This window comes from Chionomys nivalis, chromosome 2, assembly GCF_950005125.1.
Source record: "Chionomys nivalis chromosome 2, mChiNiv1.1, whole genome shotgun sequence".
In the NCBI taxonomy this organism is placed as follows: Eukaryota; Metazoa; Chordata; class Mammalia; order Rodentia; family Cricetidae; genus Chionomys; species Chionomys nivalis.
This window is the reverse complement of record NC_080087.1, coordinates 56910313-56931797: the sequence shown is the minus strand read 5'-3', so window position 1 is coordinate 56931797 and position 21485 is coordinate 56910313. Positions and strand designations below refer to the sequence as shown.

The following is a 21485-nucleotide window of genomic DNA, read 5'->3' as shown; positions in this document are numbered from 1 at the left end:
GGGCCAATGAGATGGTAGACCCAGAGGCTACAGTGCAGTCAAGCACCGGCTAGCAGAGGCAGGGGCAGCTCCAGGGTGGCGATGGTAAGTCTTATTTGAGACACAGGGACTCATGCCAGTGTTCAAAACTTTCTTTGCAGAAGCCCAGAGCTCCAGCATCTCCTGCCACAGAGGAGGATGCCCGCCTCTCCTTCCCTAAACCTCCACTGGACCCCGCCAAGATAAGAAGAATAAGTGGTGCGCGCGCACGCTTCTACAGGGCTGCATCCCAGGGAACGCTCCTGCCCGACAGATCCCATGCTGTCGCCCACTGTAAGGCTGTGTGACATCCTGCAGACTCAGACAGGCATCCTCCTTGAATTTGCACAGAAAAGCTATTTTTTATATAAGTTTTCCTGCCCCTAGATTCTTACATAAACTTAGACTTTGTTAATATTGGCCACATAGCAGCTAAGAAAATGATTTATGTATTTCTTTCCAGTGATGTGTAAAGAATATCTAAATTCACCACTTTGAAACATAAACATTACTCTCGTAAGAAGAGAATATTAGAGTAGGTGTTTTCAAATCAATGGCTCACATAGAAAAAAGAAATAATTTTTAGGGTGGAGTTTTTGTTTTATTTTGGTTTGGTTTTCGTTTTGGGTTTTCAAGACAGACTTTCTCTGTGTAGCTTTGGAGCTTGTCCTAGAATTCATTCTGTAAACCAGACTGGCCTTACAGAGATCCGCCTGCCTCTGCCTCTGAAGGACTGGGATTAAAGATATGCACCACCTCCATCTGGCCTAGGGTAGAGTTTTTAAAACGTTGTTTATTTCATTAGAAATTAATGAGAATTGGGCACTGAAGTGGCTCAGTGGGTAAAAGTCCCTCCCACCTCGCCTGTCAACCTGGGTCTGATCCCCGGAACCCAAGTGGTGGCAGGAGAGAACCCACTCCCGATGGTTGTCATCTGACCTCCACACCTGTGCCCTGCCCTGACCCCCTGAGTGTGTGCACACACCGTAAATACATCAAAATATAAAAAAATAGTTCAAAGAAACGAGTGAGGATTATGAGTCTCGTGCTGCATGCCAGGGCCAGCTTTAATTGCTCTCTGATCCTTGTGAAGATGTGGACTTGAGTTGAATGGGACTTTTGTTCTTGCTGTGCCAGCACTGGCTGTGTGCCTAGACCCGCAAGTGGAGAACAAAGATGCCACCGTGTAAGGAGTGTAGCAGGTGGGTCAGACTCTCCCCAGGCACACTGCAGGCTCCCAAGGGCAGGGACGGGAGGAATGATTGGTGGGATGGCAAGAAACCTGGTGGATACTCTAACATTGAAAGAAAGAAGTAGAACAGAAGAAATAATGAGAGCCCTCAGGATCTGCAGGATGCAGGCCAAGGACTGGGTCAGAAGATTCCAGGTGTTGAGTGAGTACAGTCTGCTGTAAGCTGTTTCTTACTGCCCGTGCTCAGCAGGGTAGAGAGCTGTTTCATCCTAAGTGGATTGAACTGGGCCTTCCTCATTAGGGACCGATGAAGAGGGGTTGGACCACCATGACCCAGGTGGTCCATCTGAGCATCCTACTTGTTTGGATTGGAATCTCTTCTTTTCACTGCCAACATGTAGATGGTAGCAGGATGGAGGAGGAGGAGCCAGGTTTATGTCTTCCTGTTAAAAAACAAACAAACAAACAAACAAAAAAACACCAAAAAAACAGATCTGGAGGGACTATGTCTTCTGTCGGAGAATGGTTGGAGCTCAGTGGGGTGGAGATAGCCTGGGATAAGATGAGCAGGTCAATGTGCCCCAGCTCACGGCAGGTATTTCCCCATTGGTGGTGGTTATAAAGGGAGAGGTAAAATCTATGAGGAAGGGTGGGGGCGGGCATCATACCAGGGTGCCGTAACCCAGTAGATCATGTATTTGGCAGCTTGATGTCCCCCTTTGTCTCTGTTCTGAGACAGTCACTCAGTCTGTTACTGCTTGAGCTTCTTACGGAATGCAGTGTACCATTCTAGGCCAGCAAGACCTGTTCTCAGAGCATCCTCAGTTAGGGATGGTAGAGAAATGATATTAGAACAAAGGAGTGAGACCAAGCGGTCCTCCCAGGCTGCGAGGTGGATAAAGAGCATAGCAGGGTAGGGAGAGACCACACTTTCTTCAGCTCAGGGGCTGTGTGAAGGTGCCTTGAATGGCATTGAGGCAGCCATGAGCAAGCTGTGGTCAGCGTGTCCACGGTGAAAGGACAGGCAGACAGGGAGGCCCTATCCGGGGGCGAGCTCAGGAGCAGAAGATGGTCAGCCATGGGGAAGGTGGGGGATCTGGGACTGGAGGGCCATGAAGTTCCTGGGAATGAGGACAGTGGCCCTGCCTTGATTTTGCCTGCTGTAAATGGTCAGGACAACAATCAGGACAGCGACAACATGGCCTCTGCTTTTAGCTGAGCAGCACATCTCCGCTGTAACTGCACGAGAGCATCAACTGGGCGGGGAACTTCAGGCTAAAGTATAGAAATGATCCCAAAAATATAGCTTCCTGGGCACTCGTCCCATCATCCTGCTTCTTGGGTCCAGGGTCAGGTCGTCAGACCAGAAGGGATGAGTAACTGCAAAAGGAAATGCCTTGCCAAGATGAGAAGGGTCTTGGGAGCTCGGGGTGTCTTCCAAATGAACATGTCTGTACCTGAGTTCACTGCTCACGTCTTCCTGCTGGTGTGAAGGGGACCAGGGAGAGAAGCCTTCCCACTGTCCTTGTCCTCAGTGCTTTCCCCCTCCCTGCTTCCCGCCCTGCCCTGCTGTGCATCCCTGCCCTGGCTTGAAGGCCACAGTGGTCCATTCCCTGGCTGGAAGCCAGCGCCTCCAAACACACTCCGGTGGGTCTTCCTTCCAGCTCTTTACCCGTTCTGTTTGGCCGCAGCCCATATCTTTGACTTCTGTGTCTACACTCAGGAAATAATGACAATATGAAGCCATTGTCGTTTAAAAGCACATATCAATTTTTAAAAATGAACCGGAACTGCCCCACCCTGGAATCCCTGTCCTTTATGCAGGAGCCATATTCTCTATTGTCTAGAAAAGGTGCTTTGCAGGGTCACTGAGGCCCCAAAGCCATCTGAGCCTGGAGACCTGGGGTGTGCCTTTCCCTGGGTGTGAAGTCTTTCGTAGCAGACACCCCGTGGGTGGAACTTGGGTGTGATGACTTAGAATTCTTGGGTTGAGCCTAGGAAAGGGACAGAGTCTTATGTGGTACCCTCATAGGTACACTTAGTGTAGAAGGCAGGTTTGACTCTAGAAGTGGTGACTCCTCCCATCCCCCACCCCCAGTTATCCAAACCAGAGGCCTCGGGGCAGATGCCACTGTATCCCAGTCCCTGACACATTTTCCATCACCAAGCCCATGGACCGCGTCTGTACCCTCCTTTTCTGCCACTCCCAAAGCCTTTTCCACCTCTTGCCTCACCCCTGCCTCTCTCCCTTTAGATTTGTCCTCAGCCCTTCAGGGGGTTGCAGGATTTCAACACAAGGCCTTGGGAAGTATCAGCAGGGCGGGGAGATGCCAAGATCCTCATGACTGGTGCTGCCAGCAGTCACCCTACCCCTTTAAGCCTGAGGACCATGAGAAATGTGCAGAGTCTGTGTCCCATAGCGCATTAAGAGGCTCGGAAGGGAACACATCAGATAGCATCAACCCAGGTTCAAATCCTTCAGAGGACCTCTGTGCCTCCAAGAACGATGATCACACTGAGTTTCAGAAAATTCCAGAGGCAAAGCATTAATACCTGTTCCGTGCAAATAGTTCCAGAGTTCAGGCAAGTCAGGAAGGTGCTGCGCATCCTGGCCGCTGTGCTTTCCAGAGTGGGGAGAAAGGTATTCTGGACAGTACAGAAAGCCACACGTGGTCCATTTGCTCTGTGTTCCTCCACTTGACCTGGCTGTGGAACCTCTCAAGAATTCAGTTGGGTAAAAAGTAGAAGGCAGAATACCTTTTTCATAAAGGCCTGGACAGTAAATCCCTTAGGTCCTGATGTTCCATTGCATCTCCGTCCAATATATTCATCTCTGCCACTATAGTGTGGAAGTAGCCATTGCTGATTTATGACTACTGATTTTCATACCTTAATATATCATTGTTCACTTGTCCCCCCCCCAGCCCACCCCACCCATCCAAAATTATAAAATACCATCTGTATTTAGCAAGGTATTATAATACACGAGACGGAGCATATTTCCTGGCCTCTGCCTAAGGGGCTGGAGTCCCAGTTCCTTTGCAAGCACAGCTGTTGTGATCTGGTTCTAGCCTAATACATCTCAGGCCCTTGCCTGTCCTCCAGCATCCTAGGAGCTACGAACCTCGAAGCCTGTCCACCAGCAATCCACCTCTCTCTGCTAGGCCCGGCCTGCTCAGAGTTCCACAGCTTCCCTAAGCAGTATCGCCAGCGGCGGCGAGCCAAGCATTCAGGCGCCCCTTCCAGCCCCAACAGTGCACCCCAGGAGCCAGGCACTCAGGCACCCCTTCCAGCCCCAACAGTGTACTCCAGGAGCCAAGCGTTCAGGCACCCCTTCCAGCCCCAACAGTGCACCCCAGGAGCCAGGCGTTCAGGCACCCCTTCCAGCCCCAACAGTGCACCCCAGGAGCCAGGCACTCAGGCACCCCTTCCAGCCCCAACAGTGTACTCCAGGAGCCAAGCGTTCAGGCACCCCTTCCAGCCCCAACAGTGTACCCCAGGAGCCAAGCATTCAGGCACTCCTTCCAGCCCCAACAGTGCACCCCAGGAGCCAAGCATTCAGGCACTCCTTCTAGCCCCAACAGTGCACCCCAGGAGCCAAGAATTCAGGCACCCCTTCCAGCCCCAACAGTGCACCCCAGAAGATGCCATTGTATTATTTGCTGGGCTCAGTGCAAAAGACAGATTTGGAGAACTTTGTTTAAAAATCAACAGTTTCAAGGTCACAACAGCGGAACACTAAACGAGCAAGGCACCCACTTGCCCTATAGCTCCTGCGCGCCGGAAGCTGGCCTCAGCTCTGGGCTTTTCTCCTTCTCCTTTTTAAAAAAGGCTGTTTGCTTCCTGTTTACCCTTCCGGATGCTTCTGACACCACCTCTCCTCTCTGTGTTTTTTCCGGATCGACTCCCAACCTGTCACTTCTCACTCTGTCACCTTGGTCTAGAACGTAGGACTGCATTTATAGCAACACCTCTGCTTGCTGTTGCCCCTACTAGATCAAGCAGCTTCAGAGCTCTTAGCTGTGTTGTGTGTGGTCTGTAGCCGTGAGAGGTGTCTGAGACGTGTCTGAGACGGAGCTGTTGCTGTGTCACCGCACTGAAGGGAGGTTTCTGTCCTCTCGAAGTTTGCCCGTGGTCCACAGTGGACTTCTCCTGGTGTCGCACATGTGTCTAGGGGGCACTGAGAATCATTGTGTATGCTGAGGAGTTCTGTTTGTTTTCCCGATTTGGGTTTGTTTGCTTGGTTTTTAAAATATATGTATACACATATATTATTTATTTTATTTTTATGGATGTTTTCCTATGTGTCTACTATCCCAGGAGCCCAGATATGAGTGTCTGGTCCCCTGGAACTGGAGTTGCAGAGAAGTATGAGCACCATGTGTGTGCTGGAAATCAAACCCAGGTCCTCTGGAAGAGCAGTAAGTGCTCATAACCACTGAGCCATCTCTCTAGTCCTGCTTGTTTGTTTTCTGAGACAGGCTCATGTTTTATAGTCCTGGCTGTCCTCAAACCCCATACATAGACCAGGCTAGCCTTGAACTTTCAGCTACCCTCCTGCCTCTGCCTCCTGAGTGCTAAGATGATTTGTGTACACCTCTGTAACTGGCTATGCTGGGCGTCCGGCCCCATCTGGAGTGGGAACGAGTATTGAGCCAGCTCTGCTTTGGGAACCATGTTCAGTGTGACGTTGTGAGGGCAGAAGGGTGCTGCTCCTCTGCCTGCAATACTGTTGTGGTCTCCTCTGGACAATCAGTGACCGCAGGTCACGTGGGCAGCACCTGCCACGTAGTGTTCCTTCGTAGGTATGTTAGTGAGTGAAGAAAATGCAGGAGCCAGAGTGAGAGACTGAAGTGGTTTATAATCTAAACCCATGTGTCCGGTAAATTGGAAGCACGGCTGGTTAAGGTGGCGTGGTAGATAGGCACAGGCCAGAGGAGGGGCTCTTGGCTTCCGGGAGTCACTCTACCCTTGAGTTCTAAGTGAGCCAACACCATATGCGTCACCGTACTAGGCCCTGTCAAGTCATTCTTACCCCGTGCCTGATATGGAGGTGGCTGGAGAAGGTGGGGGAATTGAGAGAGATGAACACCGCTCAGCAGATGCTCAGGTGGTTGCCCTTGAACAGAGCCCAATGGACTTGAAGTCAAAGCCCTGAGTCAGGCCTCTGTAGCTGGTGACCTGGAGGCTCCATTCTGGCTCTGATGCCTGTGGGTCACTTAACATCAGTTTTCAGGTCTTCATTTCCTCGTTTCAACCAACCTTTGCGGCTCCTAACGACTTCCAGTGGTGATGTTGGAAAGCAGGGGCAGGTGGAGAGGGGCTTCGGTCATCATTCACTTGCCTTGTTTGCTGATTTCTAAGTAAGTATGGAAAAACCCGGAAGTGTTTTCCTACGTGAAGCTCACTTCTTCCCAACCCTCACCCGCTCAGGGAGATTTAGCCTTGCCTCCCTTTTGACATGAACTCAGCTGGGGCAGGTGGATGACAAGCTCCTCCTGATGTCTGGTTGCTGATAGGGAAGTTTTGCTATTCGTTCTCGGAGATGGGCTGAGATCTTGCTAGCCTATCTGCCCCTCTTCAGGAAGCCTTCTCAGTGGGTCACATTTTTACCACTCTGGGACCTGGGACCCTGGGACCCTGAGGCTGGCCCTCCTCCTCCAGGGCCTGTCTGCAGTTCTTCTTCCACCATCCTGGGCATTCTCCAGCCTCCGAGCCCCTGCACAAGCTGGTCACCCTGCTCCAAACACTCATGGGTGTTCTCTTACGGGTGTGGGTGTTCGCCTTCCTTCCCTAACACTCTCCAGCCCCCATTAAAGCTGCTTTCGGTCTCCTTCTCTGTCCCCTTCGGCCATTTCCACTTCTCTTCTGCTTGTCGCTTGCCCTTATTAAACACACTGTGCACTCTGTGACTGTGTGCTCCTTATAAAAAGGCCCAAGTGAGTCCTGTGCATAAGGAAGCCTCCACCGCTGATGTACCGCTTGCACTTGGTACTCTATTAATTATATTAGTGTTTGGTTGTTTGGTTGTTTGCTTGGTTTTATTTGGTTTTTCGAGATAGGGTTTCTCTGTGTACAGCTCTGGCTGTATTTGGGGTTTTATTGACACTAAATCTCTTGTAAGCTAGGCTGGCCTAGAACTTACTATGTTGTAAAGGCTGGCTTTGGACTTCTTAACTTCTTCCCTCTCCCTCCCGATTGGCTGAGATTATAGGTGTCTGCCATCAATTATTTTCAAATGGAAGATGACTAACATTGTGTTTAGCGAGACTATTGTTATGGGGCCTAGGAGTCCTTTGTGGGATGCGTAGTTCATAAACTTAAGTGCCTGTGTTTTCTTTCAAGAAGACATCAAGCCAGTAGAGTTAATATCCTGTTCATTTCTTATCCACAGAAACGATGGTGCCAGGATTAAAACTGTAGTAAAGTATTTATTATGTTCAGAGAGCTCTTGACCATAAATCCTCCAGACCTGATTACAAGTCATGGGTGACTTTTATCCAAATCCATAGACTACAAAAAAAAAAAAAAAAAAAAAAAAAAAAAAAAAAGCATTAGAAGGCAGCAATTCCTGAAGTAAGAAATGTGCAATGTGCTGAGAAAACATCTCTTTGCTATTTCAGCAGAGACCACGGAGGAAGCCAAGGAGACTGTTATCGCGGGGACGTCTATGGCAAAAATAAATGAGACCTATTTAACAGCGTCACATTCCACGGGCCATTTAAAGAGTCATCCAGTCCGACTTACTTATGACCAAGGTTTCCAGGAAACCAAAGAGCAAGAAGCGTTGGAGGAACCATGTCCAGCGTCTCATCTCCAAAGCCGAGGGTCAGTATTTTCTGCGGTGGATTTTGGGGGAGGGTAGCTGTTGTCAGCCAACTGGCTCTGTCTGGTGCAGATTGATTTGTTCCAGCCCTCTTCCATAGGCATGTTTTTTAGTTAATGCATAATAGGAGTGGGCTTTTTCTCCTCATGGTTGAATAGGGTTGGCTTTCCCTTATTCCCAGTTCATCCTTGAAACCTTGCTATGCATAGCAGCCGGGATGCTGCACCCTAGGGCTGTCAGATGAAGGTGAAGTTGGATGGTTTTAGCTAGGCTCTGCGTGACAGATGAGTAAGAAAGGTTTCTATCTCTGTAGTACTTGGGCTTCTTGCTGGGCCTGGGGTCCCCCCTGACCACTTTTTGCTTTAGTCCACTGTTGTAAATTCCACAAGAGTGGGCACTTGTGTTATTCTCCAGTAGACACTTGGTTTAAATATATTTATTGTGCTAACTAGTGGCTAACACAGGAACACCCCGAGGGATGGGTTTGCCCCTCATACCTGAATGGTAGGGAGTGTATTTTATGTATCATTCTTAGATAAGTCTTCCCAGAAGCTCTTTCCTACCACACTGAGGGGTAGTGAAGGGAGAAGCCTTGTGTGGGCTTCATGCTCATTCCTACCACGGGGATTTACTAAAACCTTAGGTCTAGAGGTCGGAGGAGCAGAGAGAACAGAGGACAGGCCGTGTCCCAGCCCTGGTCAGTACTGATGCTAAGATAAGCAGGCTTACTCAGTTAAAGATTCCCCCCCCCACTTTTTTTCTAGAACTTTCCATTGGGTCATCATGGACAAATGCCCAGTTCAAATTTGTTTAACAAGATTAAATTCCACTGGCCATTTTAGGCCCCAAGTCCTTGTTCCTCTCATTTTAGATTCTGGATCTGATGCTGGCTCTTCCACGCTGACCACCACACCCCCACCCCCGAAGTGGCCACTGGCAGCTTGTTAGTATAGCTGAGCTGACCTTGTCGGCTGACACAGCCTAAAGAGTGTCACACAGAGAATTTATAGTAGGCAACGTAGAGGTCCTTGTGATGTTGTTGGCGTTCAGGACATCTTTCAAATTAGGGGAAAGCTGACATATTGCCATAAGTGGAAGAGAACTTCAAATTAGGACTCTGGGAGCCGATCAGGAGGCATCAACCGGGCCCTCGCAGGCAGGCAGGCAGTTCCATTCCCAGTGGTGAGTGACGTGCAGGCTGTGGAACTCTGTGTCACCCCAGCAGGAGAAGCAGCAGGGCTTGTGCCCCATAGGAAGAGAGCATTTCTCCCCTGCACCCATCCTTACAGTAAGGCAAATTGACTAGAGACAGGCAGACAAGAGCGAAGCCATTTGTTTGTTTATTCCCATGAAACTTCAGATGTTGTGAAACAATCAGACACGCCAGGGTTCATTATGCCTTGTCTTTCTGGGACAGCAGGCACATTTTAGTGACATACTTTATCCCACAAACAGCAAAGGACAAAGCCATTAGGGACCTGGGCAGGCCCTTCCTCCTGTCTGTTCAAAATGCCCAGGCACTGGCAGCATCGCCAATCATCCTCCTTCTGTCTCATGGGATGGTGTTGTGGAGTGTGGAGTTTGCCTGAATCAGCCTCTGCCTCCGTTCGGCACTGGGTGGAATTTTCTGAAGAAATGCCAACAGAAAAGTTTATATAGTGGGGTGAAAGCAAACGAGAAAATGGAAACTCTTAGCAATTCTCTCATTAATTACGCTTGTGAATCAGCCCGGGACATTCAATAATTGTTTCTTGTAAACATTTGAGTGACTGTGATTCCAGGAAGCGGGCTCCACTGAGCAGTGGAGTATTCCCACTTTTGCCGGGTGCATCCTCTCCTCAGCACAGTTTTTGTTTAGTTTTGATCCTAATCCTGAGACTGTAATGTAGAAAAATGAAGAGTCTCGTCAGTGAGATGAGCTGGCAGGAACTGGTAGATGGGGGTGGGGGGTGGAGAGTGGGCAGGGAGTGGGGGAGAAGGGGAGTGGAGGAGAAAGGGGGTGGGGGAGTAGGGGGAGGGGGTAGCTGGGGATTGGTGCTGAGTGTGGGCTGAGGAGCATGGAAGGACCTAGCAAAGGAGGACTTGCTGGCTCCCCACTTGGGGTCCTCCAGGCTTCTCCGGTTCAGGCGAGGAAAGAACCGTTCATTTCAGCAAACTTGCAGTGATGTGTGTGCTGTTAATTTAAAATATAGATAATTCAGACCTTCGGGATGCCCTGGAGTTTAACTTTATACTTATTATGGGGTGTTGGGGGGGGTAACCCATTTGCTCAGCAAGGTAGCATCAGAAAGGAAGTGACGAAACCCTGACGAAGAAGCCGCTCACACACACTCAGGAGGCTGCCATCGTCATCTGTGTGCGCCGGTTGCTACAGTCTACACGTGCCCCTTAGACTTTGTTTGGAGGTTTAGAGGGCTGTTCTCGCCCACACTCCATGATCTCCTACTCTGTCACCACAGGGATTGAGCTCAGGAGAGCTGGCATTTTGTAAGTGTGCTGACTGTCTCCACCCATCCATCCTTCCACCCACCTAGGGGTGCAGCCATGAGCCCCTTTGTGTAACGCATAAGAACTTAAGTGTTTAAGTGTGTTCCAGTCAGTGTGGTTTGGGAACAAGGGCAGTTACGTGGGTATCACCACCCTCGGTGGTGGATGACTGTGACCAGTGCTGGCTGTCACTGCGAGCCAGGTTCCAGGGCCTCTCCATGATTCGATTTAGCTGCACATCCTTGGCAAGTCACCGGACACTCCCGAGGGCTCTGTTTAGTGTTTATGATGGAAATGACTGCCCCCTTCTCCCTTCTCCTTCAGGCCTCCACTGCAGGCTGTGGAATGGTGACTAAGGCTTGAAAGCCTTACTTGTAAGATGTCAAGGGCCTTTAGTGTGGTGGGAATGCAGCAAACACTGCTCTTAGGGAAATAGAAGCAGGAGGCCCAGGAGCAATGCTAGTCTCCCTTGTCTGTCAAGCTGGAGGTCATCCCAGGCCGTTTAAAACCCTGTCTCCAAAAGCAGTGAAAGGGAGAAGGAACAAAGGAAGGGAAAGAGAAAGAAATAAAAGCAAGGGAGGCGAGGCGCCTGGTTAAAACAAACAAAGCATGCAAAAAAAAAAAAAAAAAAAGTAACAGCAGCAAAGATTTAAAATGTCAGTGAAGCAATAATGGACCCAACCCCGAACTATTAAACATGGACTTCAGCTTCTCTACGGGGAACTAGCCTGCTTCCTTTGTAGATGGTACATGCTCCGGCTTTGTTTGAGTGAAGGCTTGCCCATTCCTCTCTGACCTGCCTTTCCAGGGCCAGCTAGTAGGGTCTGCCAGTGCCCAGCTAGCGCAGTGATTCAGAACCAAGCACACAGTCTAAGTAATCCAGGTTGTCCGGACTCCCTGGTACACCAAGACTTTTGAGGAGACTGGCCTCTCTCCAGGCCCTCAAGTTGGGAAGATCATGTGCCCTCAGCTTAAGACGACCCTTTCCCTACTGTGGAAAGGGAGTCCTGCAGGAGCAAACAGAACCAAGGATGGAGACAGCTGTCAAGTTCAGTGACTGTGAAACTCCTAGACCCAGCTCAAGAGCTGCTGTCCCAGCCAAGATGTCCTTTTCCCTCTTTTTACCTTCCTTCTCTTCTTGGGTCTGGGGTGAGGGGCAGTATATGTATCCCGGACTAGGTTTTCACCTGGAACATAACAGTCTAAAAGTCTAGTTAACTTTTCAGACTGTTCGGAAGCTAGATGAAAGCAAAAAGATTGAGGGGCGCAACACACCTCCTCAGCCTCTGAGAAAGTCTCCTTAGAAGTCAGTTGGTTTCTTCACTGAGGTGCTGGTGATGAGGGAGATGAGATGTAGGATGTGGGCAGGCCTCGAGATAAGTGAAAAACGCCCCCGTGGGAGACTCCACTCAAGATACAGATCATGAAATGACCGGAGGGCGGGGTGGATCTCAGGGTGACATACTCTTTTCAGCGCCTGTGAGCAGAGTGGGGAGGGGAGAGGGAGTGGGCGAATGGAGATCAAGGATCAAGGCTGGTCTCTCTTGTATGTCAAGTTGCTTTAACAAATTAGAATGCAAAGACGCTGTCTATCATGTAAGAGGACTCGCATGCGCATCAGGGGTTGTTCTGCACACACCAGGAAAGAATACCTTCCCAAGTCTGCAAAGGAACGGACTGGCTGTTCAGGGTTTCAGCTCTCGCCCTCTCTGGATTATATTCAGCCTCAACAAGTAAAGACATATCGTAATATAAGGATACTTATAATAATATAAGACAAATAATATAAGAAGTCTCCTAGGACTCGAGCTTCGTCAGGAACATAACAAAGAGAGAGGAAGAAAATGCATCCCGGAAGAAAGGCCCCTGAGAGTCTCAAGTGTTCACCAGAAGTATGGATGGCTGGATTGTTCTCTCTTTAGGGGAAGGGGCTGGGCTCTGTGGGTTGCAGAAAATCAAATTGGAGCTTATAAACTTTCAAGATCAAAAAACAAACAACAACAACAACAAAAAAGCCAGTGCTCAAAAAAGAAATGAAAGAGAAATATATGGACAGGGAGAGGAAAGACACTTAACAATTAGAATAGAAGGAGCTGGAAGTGTGAGCTGTGCTGCGTCAGGCCAGAAGAAATCACAGACAGACATCGGAAAGGATAAAGCCGAGAGAAGGAGTGGGGGGACTGAGAGCGAGGTAGAAGGGGGAAACGTGTGTTTTGGAAGAGAACCCCCATCTCCTCTAGTCCCTTCCTAGCACGGACTCCCTTGGATCTGGGAACCGGGCACTCTTCCAAGTTATCTTACATATTTCTTCAAAGTTTGCAACAACCCATGAAAAGTCAGAGCTGATAAACAAAAGAAACGAAAAATCAAGATATATTAAAAGATAACTTTCTACAGTAAAGACTTAAACACAATAGACAATTGATGTTCCAACAGAATCTGATATGGAAAAATTGGCAATACAACATTTCCAGCAGCACTCACACTGGATACACTCTGTAGTTCTTAGTTGGGTGAAGAAAGCATCTGGTGACCACTCAGGCCCAACAAGCAAGCCACAGGAAAGGAGAGAAAGGCAAATTGCTCTCCGGTTTTAGCTGAGCATCTCTCAGTGCCAGGAGAGAGAGGAGTGTAAAGAGAGATTGTATCGGCAGTCATCTGTCCTTTGTTCAAAGGGCAGCAAGCTGGGAAGAGTATTCATGCACTTTCTAGAAAATTCTTAGACAATGGAATGATGAGTCAGAATTCAAGACTTCACAGTGAAAAGCATCTGTGGTAAGTTTATTTTCACATTATGAAGATGGAACAAACCTTGATGGTTACAGAGTAGAAACCTTAGCAGTGTGGTCAAATACGAGCACCCAAACCCCCGTGTGGGAGGAAGTGTGACTGCGAATCTCGCCGCTTGGGTGAGAAGCAGGTTTCTCAGACTGACATTGAAATAGTTTCACAGTGATGCTTTCAGCATCCTAATGTTCTTCATTATTTTTTTTCCTTAACTTTAGAGAGATCTTTTAAAAACTAACATCTCTTGGAAAGATTCGTTTCCTCTGGAGCTCTGCAGTTCCTAGAGTTTCACGTGAATTTCTGTCTTCTCTGTTTAGACTTTCTCATTAGAATAATATATATGGTATTATTGTATCTACCCGCTAGGTACGCTTCTGTTCTTTCCTTCATGTGTGCTCGCGTGCAAGCAAAATGTACCTGGAACAATATTTACCTTATAATAATGACTTATTTCTGGCTAGTGGGATCTGGGAGGATTTTTTTAAAGACTTCTTTGTACTTTTGATTATTACTGGACCTTTTCAAAATAATAGATGTTATTTTATTTATATCACACACACAAAAGAAATGAAGTCATTATTCTTTGAAGAAAGAGGGGTAATGTGACTGAAATGGCTGAAGGTGTTTGCATGGAAGGACAGGCATGGGGCATAACGGTTCTGCAGCTGTCATGCTTGTCACTTCCCACGTGCTGTTGAGGGTCCTGAGGTGACAAGCCTGACCTTGAGGCACCTCCAGGTGTGTCTCCACACTTGCTGCTTAGGTGTGGCCCTGGGTGCACAAAGAAGCCCAGCCCCCCAGGCCCAGACCCACCCCCTCTCACTGAGTTTGAGTCAGAAGAGGAAGGGACTAGCACCCCCTGATGGCGACATTCCAGAATTGCAGTCAAAGTGTCAAGATGGCAAGGTTTAGCAGAGTAGTAAACCAAAGCCCAAGTCTTGCTTTTGAGGGTGAGGTTTGCTGGAACTCAGCTGGACTTTGCTTTTGCAGACTGTCTGTGGCTCGGGTCACTCAACAGCAGCAGGGCAGACTCTCTGTGACTGACAAAGTATAGACATTTGCCACCTGATTTCATTCAGTATCCTCTTGGAGCCAGTATTAAAAATGAAATGTCTTTTTCTTAAGGCAAAGAAAACTTCTGCTCAAAGTTTGCACACTTGTCTTTTCTTCTAATCATTCTTTAAATTTCCCTTTTCACTTTCTATAGATGTAACTTTTCCTAAAATGGAGTTTTTCTTAATTCTAAATCTAATTAGTAGCCTGGCAGTGGTGGCTCACACCATTAATCCCAGCACTCAGGAGGCAGAGGCAGGCAATCTTTGAGTTTGAGGCCAGCCTGGTCTACAGAGTGGCAGCTTTGGCTACACGAAGAATCCCTGTCTTGAAAAAGCAAAACAAAATCAAAAGCAAAAGCAACCAAATCTAACTAGTTATTACTACCCATATTATTTTTTTACCGTTACAGCCAAGGAGTCAAACCTGTTCGTCTATATGCTTTAAATTATTTTTTACAGTCCTTGAGATAAAAATGGTTTAAATATTTTAAATTTTTTTAAATATTAAAGGATTATATATACATATATATACACACACATGTATAATTTATCCTTGACTATACCACTTAGCCCCCAAATTATAAATGTATAAAACACTAGCTGTCCCTTTAAGAAAACATTTGCTGATCCTTAATTGAAGAACTGTCATCATAACTAGAAGAACGGTCTTGAATTATAGCAAAATCTATACTTTTGAAATATTTTAAAGAGCTATTATTTTATTTCCTTGGGGTATTTATGGTCCCGCAGTGGATGTGGTCGGGATGATTGATTGTGCCATTCACGATGGGCTGCAGGAATGCTGTCAGTTTTGTATAGCATTGCCTGCTAGAGTTGCTTCTAATAGTTCAAGTGAAACGTAAGACCTTTGTCAATGACAGGGTCCAGGAGACTTTGCCTCCTGAAACAACGGTGGCTGCAGAGAAGCCCCAAGAAAACCATGTGGAAATTTCTGTTTTCTCCAGGACTTTAACCTATAGCTAGGGCAGAAGCTGAGAGCATTGCTGAGACGGACAGCCCAAACCTTGATGACACCTTTCGTAAAGCCCCCACTATGGAGTCACGTTAGGTCGTGTGAGCCAGTGAGTGCCACCGATGCTCAAGGCCTTCGGAATTCAGTTTCCACTTGTAGACTGATGTCCCAACTAATGAAATGGTGGCTTTCTTCCTCTGAAAAGAATGTCATAGAAGAGCCCAGTGACTAATTTCCAGAATTGTTTTATTTGGGCACATCAAAAAAAAATCATTGTGAAAAATTTAATAATGCTATTTAATAACATGAAGCAGGAAGCTGGGAAGAATGGTTACTCTGCATGACTGAGTGCGGACATAAAGACATCTGATAGGCAGGAAGTCACTGCCGATACGATGGTGGAATTTAATAACGTGCAGAGGTCGGAACTGCATGGGGACGTCTGCCTTGGCTGCACATGAAGGCAGAGGAGTTGACTGATCTACCGGTGGGGTGCGACCAGCAAGGCTGCTGTTGTGGTGTCAGGCACTGAAATAGCTGCTCAGAGCGAGGGTCCCTTTCCAAGGGATATAAACAAGCAGACTGTAATCAAATGGTGTGGCAAAGGTGTGAAGATCGACCCCGTGGGGGGCAGCATTTGAAGGGCTTAGGGCTGACTAGTGAGCGGTTAACTAGCACAGATTATTCCGTCCTTCCCTCCTTCCGCAGCCTCCTGGTGGGAGCACCATCATTCCCCCTCCCCCATTCTGCACAGATGAGGAAACCTATTTGTAGCAAAAACTCACCAACAGCCACACAGCTTCAAGGGGGTGTAAGCCACAGGACGAAGGCAGCAGCTCCAGATTTTTCAAGTATTTAAAGGGTGCCTGGGAGGTGGGGGACACAAGTTTGTTCCCGTCAGCCATGCAAGTTTTGTGGCCCACACAGGGTCATCTGCTCCTCCTCAGTGAAGGATGGGTGTTCCTTCCTCCACTCTCTCCCTCTCTGTGAGACAGTGAACACAGCTTACCTTGAACTCACTGAAGCCCTGATGCCACCTCCTAAGCCGGCCAGCCCATGCATCTCTGACTTTCCCCTGGTGCCTGTCTTTCTTGCTCACACCCATGTAGAACTTTAGCAGCTGCAGACACACAGCTGTTTGCCTTGGCCGGACAACACCTCTTTCCTTGGTCCCCAGCGACTGTGACCCCATCCTCTGTTACGTCGTCTTTCCAGGAATGGACCAACTGCACAAACGTCTGTTTCTTCCCTCCTCCTGATGCCTGTGTCCTCGCATGGGAGCATCCTGGAGGCCTGGGTCTCCGGCTCACAGCTACTCTTCCAGGACTCTGGTCCCGTGTGCCACTTGGAACCCTTTCTGTTGTCCATGTCTTTGTCCCACCTGGCATCAGATACTGTTCCTCTAGGTGCCTGTAGACTCAAAGAAAAACAAAAATAGTACAGACAACTTGCTAAGTTCCCTCAGTGTGACACCTGACATCCTAAGCAGAAGTCTTGCCTTTGTTTGAGCATGGGGAACCCTGAGCCAAGTAGATTTCCAAGGTCATGAGGCTGTGGCTGTTGACCCAGGATGTGAACTTAAGCTGGGGGAGGCGTCCGTTCACTCAGGGTCCACCCCACAGTGATGACCATGTATGTTGGTGGTGAGTCCAATGCCTCTCTCTTTACGGGAGCTAGGGACAGTACTGCCAAGCATGTGCACATACGGGGTGTCCTCATGCTCTTGTAAGAGTGAGGCCACACAGATGAGGCGTCATGGAGCCACCCTCACCCCAGGCCATGAGTTGGAGAGACTGGACAGGTACTCGGGGGCAGTTCTGTAAGCTGCAAACTGTCTTGATAATTTCAGTGTGTGTTCAGTACACACACATACACACACATGCAAACACTTGTATATACACACACATCATATATATGAAACTCTTGATATTGAAATTTCAGGCTATAGCTAGAAATGAAAAATACAGTAAATCCCTTGGTTTTCCATCCCATTGAAGGTTTTTTTTTTAATTTTAAGGTTTTATGCATTATGATGGATGTGAGCGTACATCTTAGCACACACATGGAGGCCAGAGGGTAAACTGTGGAGTCGGGTCTTTCCTTCCACCTCTACATGGACTTGGGGAATCAAGCCTAGGTCACCAGACTTGCAGGGCAAGCACCATTTCCCTTTGAGCCATCTCACCAGCCCTGTTTTTATTTGTATATATTAATTATAGATAATAATGGGTTCTGTGGCCCTGATAGCTGTATCTGATGTATTTTTGTCATTTCACCTCCTTCGCCCTCTCTTGCCCCCCTCCCACACCTTATACAGATATAGAAAAAGATAATACCCTCAAGTCAACTGTAGCTGAGAAAAGTTGCAGCCGGGTAACCATGCACAAAGTCAGGTACCTCCATGACAAGCCAGGCCCACTCTTGCTTGGAACTCAAAATGCTTCTCATCTAGGGATTGCCTAAATATACTTTCTCATTTGTTTTAAAATTTAAAATATTTCTATGGATATTTTTAGAGAATATTAATTGAATTAAGTTTTAAAGTGGGACTGGGACATACCATGATGCAATGGGAAGAATAGTGGGTTGAAAATTAGAAGCCCTGCATTCCAGAGCTGACCCTGTTGTGTGACCTTGGGCACATTGGGCTGGCTTCAGTTTTCCAACTCTGTTTCATGTTGTAACAGTGCCCTCTTGTGGTCTATATCCTTAGCTATTTTCCCCAGTCAACTTTGGATTTATTATTATTATCATCATCATCATCATCATCATCGTTGTCATTATTATTTTGTTCCTTCTAGTGTTATATTTTATACTGTTAAGCCAATAGACTTGTGTTCTTGCAGATAAATCTTAGAAGGCAAGGTAGATTAAAGCAGCCAATTAAACACCATCTCTTAAACTATTGCACTTTATAAAAATAGAAATAACATTCTGCTTCATTCATTCCTCCTAGGGACCAGGGGAAGCGGCATGCCAGGGCCTCCTCATGTCCTAGCAGCTCAGACCTGAGCAGGCAGGAAACCAGATCAGGTAAGATATTTGTGTGCTTGGCCCTCAACATTCTTTACCCTCAGTATCCTTCATCCTCAGCATCCTTCACCCTCAACATCCTTCACCCTCAGCATCCTTCACCCTCAGCATCCTTCATCCTCAGCATCCTTCACCCTCAACATCCTTCACCCTCAGCATCCTTCATCCTCGGCATCCTTCACCCTCAACATCCTTCACCCTCAGCATCCTTCACCCTCGGCATCCTTCACCCTCAACATCCTTCACCCTCAGCATCCTTCACCCTCAGCATCCTTCACCCTCAACATCCTTCACCCTCGGCATCCTTCACCCTCGGCATCCTTCACCCTCAACATCCTTCACCCTCGGCATCCTTCACCCTCAACATCCTTCACCCTCAACATCCTTCACCCTCGGCATCCTTCACCCTCGGCATCCTTCACCCTCAGCATCCTTCACCCTCAGCATCCTTCACCCTCAACATCCTTCACCCTCGGCATCCTTCACCCTCGGCATCCTTCACCCTCAACATCCTTCACCCTCAGCATCCTTCACCCTCAACATCCTTCACCCTCAACATCCTTCACCCTCGGCATCCTTCACCCTCGGCATCCTTCACCCTCAACATCCTTCACCCTCAACATCCTTCACCCTCGGCATCCTTCACCCTCGGCATCCTTCACCCTCAACATCCTTCACCCTCGGCATCCTTTATCCTCGGCATCCTTCACCATCAACATCTCCATGTTGTTAAGCCAATGTTAAGATAAATGTCAGGTGGAAGTCATAGGCTGTTTAGGGGAGTCTAGAGTACCACACTGCATCCTGATTAACAATTCTCTGTTCATCAACTTCAAAACTAGAACCAGCCTGCTCAGAAACCAGCATTTGTTTCCTAAGTTTTTATTATCTCTCTTTGGTCTTACCAATACCCGAGTCTGATGCCTTTAATGTGGATAGATGCTCACAGGAATCACAGAGTGAAAATGTCTGGCCAAACTTGACATTGGTGGAACTCAAGTTCAAAAACACTGCCCATATATTTAAGTGAAACTATAACATTTTATTATGAAAGGCCTTTGGGAGCTTTATTCTGCTTGAGGAAATAGACCAAAGACTAGAAATGGAACAAACTGTGGCAGTGAGAAGTGAACCAGTGGGCATTTGTAACATTGACTGGAGTTAATACAGGCAGCGGATGAAATGTTAGTTATGGGAACAAGAATTAGGGATCTCTGTGCCACGTCTGACAAGACGAAGTTCTGCCACACCCATTTTGATGGCTAGTGGCCCCCAAGCGGAAGAATATGGACAGGGTAGGCATAAAGAAGGCTTCGATACTGCCAGGTTTTAAGTCCTTAAAATAAAGAAAAACATTCATATGTGACACAATGTCAATATTGGGCCAAGTTGGCCAGGGCTGCACCAGTGTTTGCTACATTCTTTATTTTTTGTTCATTCATACAAAATTTATGTCTGGATGGATGATTATACACCTACAATCTGGACATTTTGAAATCAGAGGCAGGAGGATTATGAATTGCAGGCTGGGTTGAGCAACACAGTAAGACTTTGTCTCAAAAATAAAAATGACAATAAAACTAGCACTGGGTGAAGTGTTCTCTTCAAATTAACTTCTCCTCAGGAGGGAGGCTCTTCGTGGTCACAGGGAGTGAGTGTATCCAGAGCTCAGAAGAATCTAAGCCCTTCCGATTCCCAAGACAGCTGTTGCCAGGGGCTTTGCATCTGCATGCTAAAAATAGCAGCCCGTCCTAACATTGTGCCGAGCTGTGTCCAAAACTCAAAGCTGCGGTTAGCAACTGTAACCACTGAGGCAGCAGAATCTTCAAAAACAGGCAGTACTTCTGCCTGACTTACCCAATTTCCTGTTGAATCGTAATTTTTATATTTAGCAAACTGTGAGCCTAGATGAAAAAAATATTTTTTTACATTTTCAAGTTGTTCCCCAAGACTGAGACAAAGTGTGTGAGAGTGCATGTGCACATGTGCGTGCATGTGTGTGCATGCGTGCACATGCTTCTGTTTCTAGAATTAACTGGGAATAATGTCTAGAATGGAGGTGGTGGTGCCATGAGGACAGTGTGGGGATAAAGACGTGACAAGCCCATAGCCAGATGCGACCACATAATTGGGGATTCCTGAGAGAAGACCACATAGTGTGGCTGACTTCTCAAAAGAGTCTGGATGGTTCTGGAAGGGTCCTAAGGAGGCAGCTAGCCTTTTGTGATTTCTGACTCACCTTGAGAACCCTCTCTTTCTAGGTAAATGTGTTGTCTGATTGCTCTCTCTTCCTGAGGAACTAGTTGCTAACTGTGCTTTCTTGTAACTGTACACAGAAGAGCACACCGCACAGGTGTTTGTTTGTTGGGTTTTTGTTGTTGTTGCTGTTTTGTTTTTGAAGACCATACAGATTTAAAGCCTGACTTTCTAGTCATTTTTGGTGTGTGGGAGTAGGTTCATGCACTCATAGATGTCACAAGTCCATGTCGCGTGTCTTTTTCTGTCACTCTGCACCTTATTTTTTGAGGCAGAGTCTCTCACCGTACCTGGAGCTCACATTTTGGTTCCACTGAACTGACCAGGAAGCTCCCAGGAACTGCCTGTCTCTGGGTGGCAGGTGTACAACACCATGCCTGGCTTCTTATCAGTGTTGGGGATCCACACTCAGGTGCTAGGCTTGCAATCATAAGCACTTTACCCACCAAGCCAGCCCCAGCCCCCCTAGTAAATTTAAGTGTTTCATAAATATGACAAGGACATTTATTAATACTGACTTATCTGTCAACTTCTGGGTTGTCATTTGCATTTGTAAATGCTGATTTGTTTATATACTCTGACCTTTAAATACCTTAGTTACCTAGGACTATGAGCAGCTCTAGTTTTAGACTGCTTGAATATTCATATTTACTTCAGAATCATATACATGTGTTTTATCCAGTTCAGGTATATTCAAAAATCCAAAAGGCTAAGGTGGTGGTCTATAGCCTTTTAGCTCCCGTTCTGAAAACTCCAACGTTCCGAAACTTGGAATATCTCTCAAACACAGGTAGTGGCAATGGCAGACCTGACCAGAGCTGCAGTGTGGATCCTGTTCGTGGGAGGGTTCATGGACGG

General features: G+C 47.4%; 1 protein-coding gene across 1 annotated transcript in view; it reads left to right on the top strand.

The window, feature by feature from the left end:
• The window catches only part of Armc2 (armadillo repeat containing 2), a 107080-nt gene that overhangs the window by 18723 nt on the left and 66872 nt on the right, over positions 1–21485 (top strand). Inside the window, exons 4-6 of the mRNA XM_057761749.1 lie at positions 141–312; positions 7834–8038; positions 18295–18371. Of these exons, the coding sequence (XP_057617732.1) occupies positions 141–312; positions 7834–8038; positions 18295–18371 (454 nt within the window). The remainder of the gene's footprint in view (positions 1–140; positions 313–7833; positions 8039–18294; positions 18372–21485) is intronic.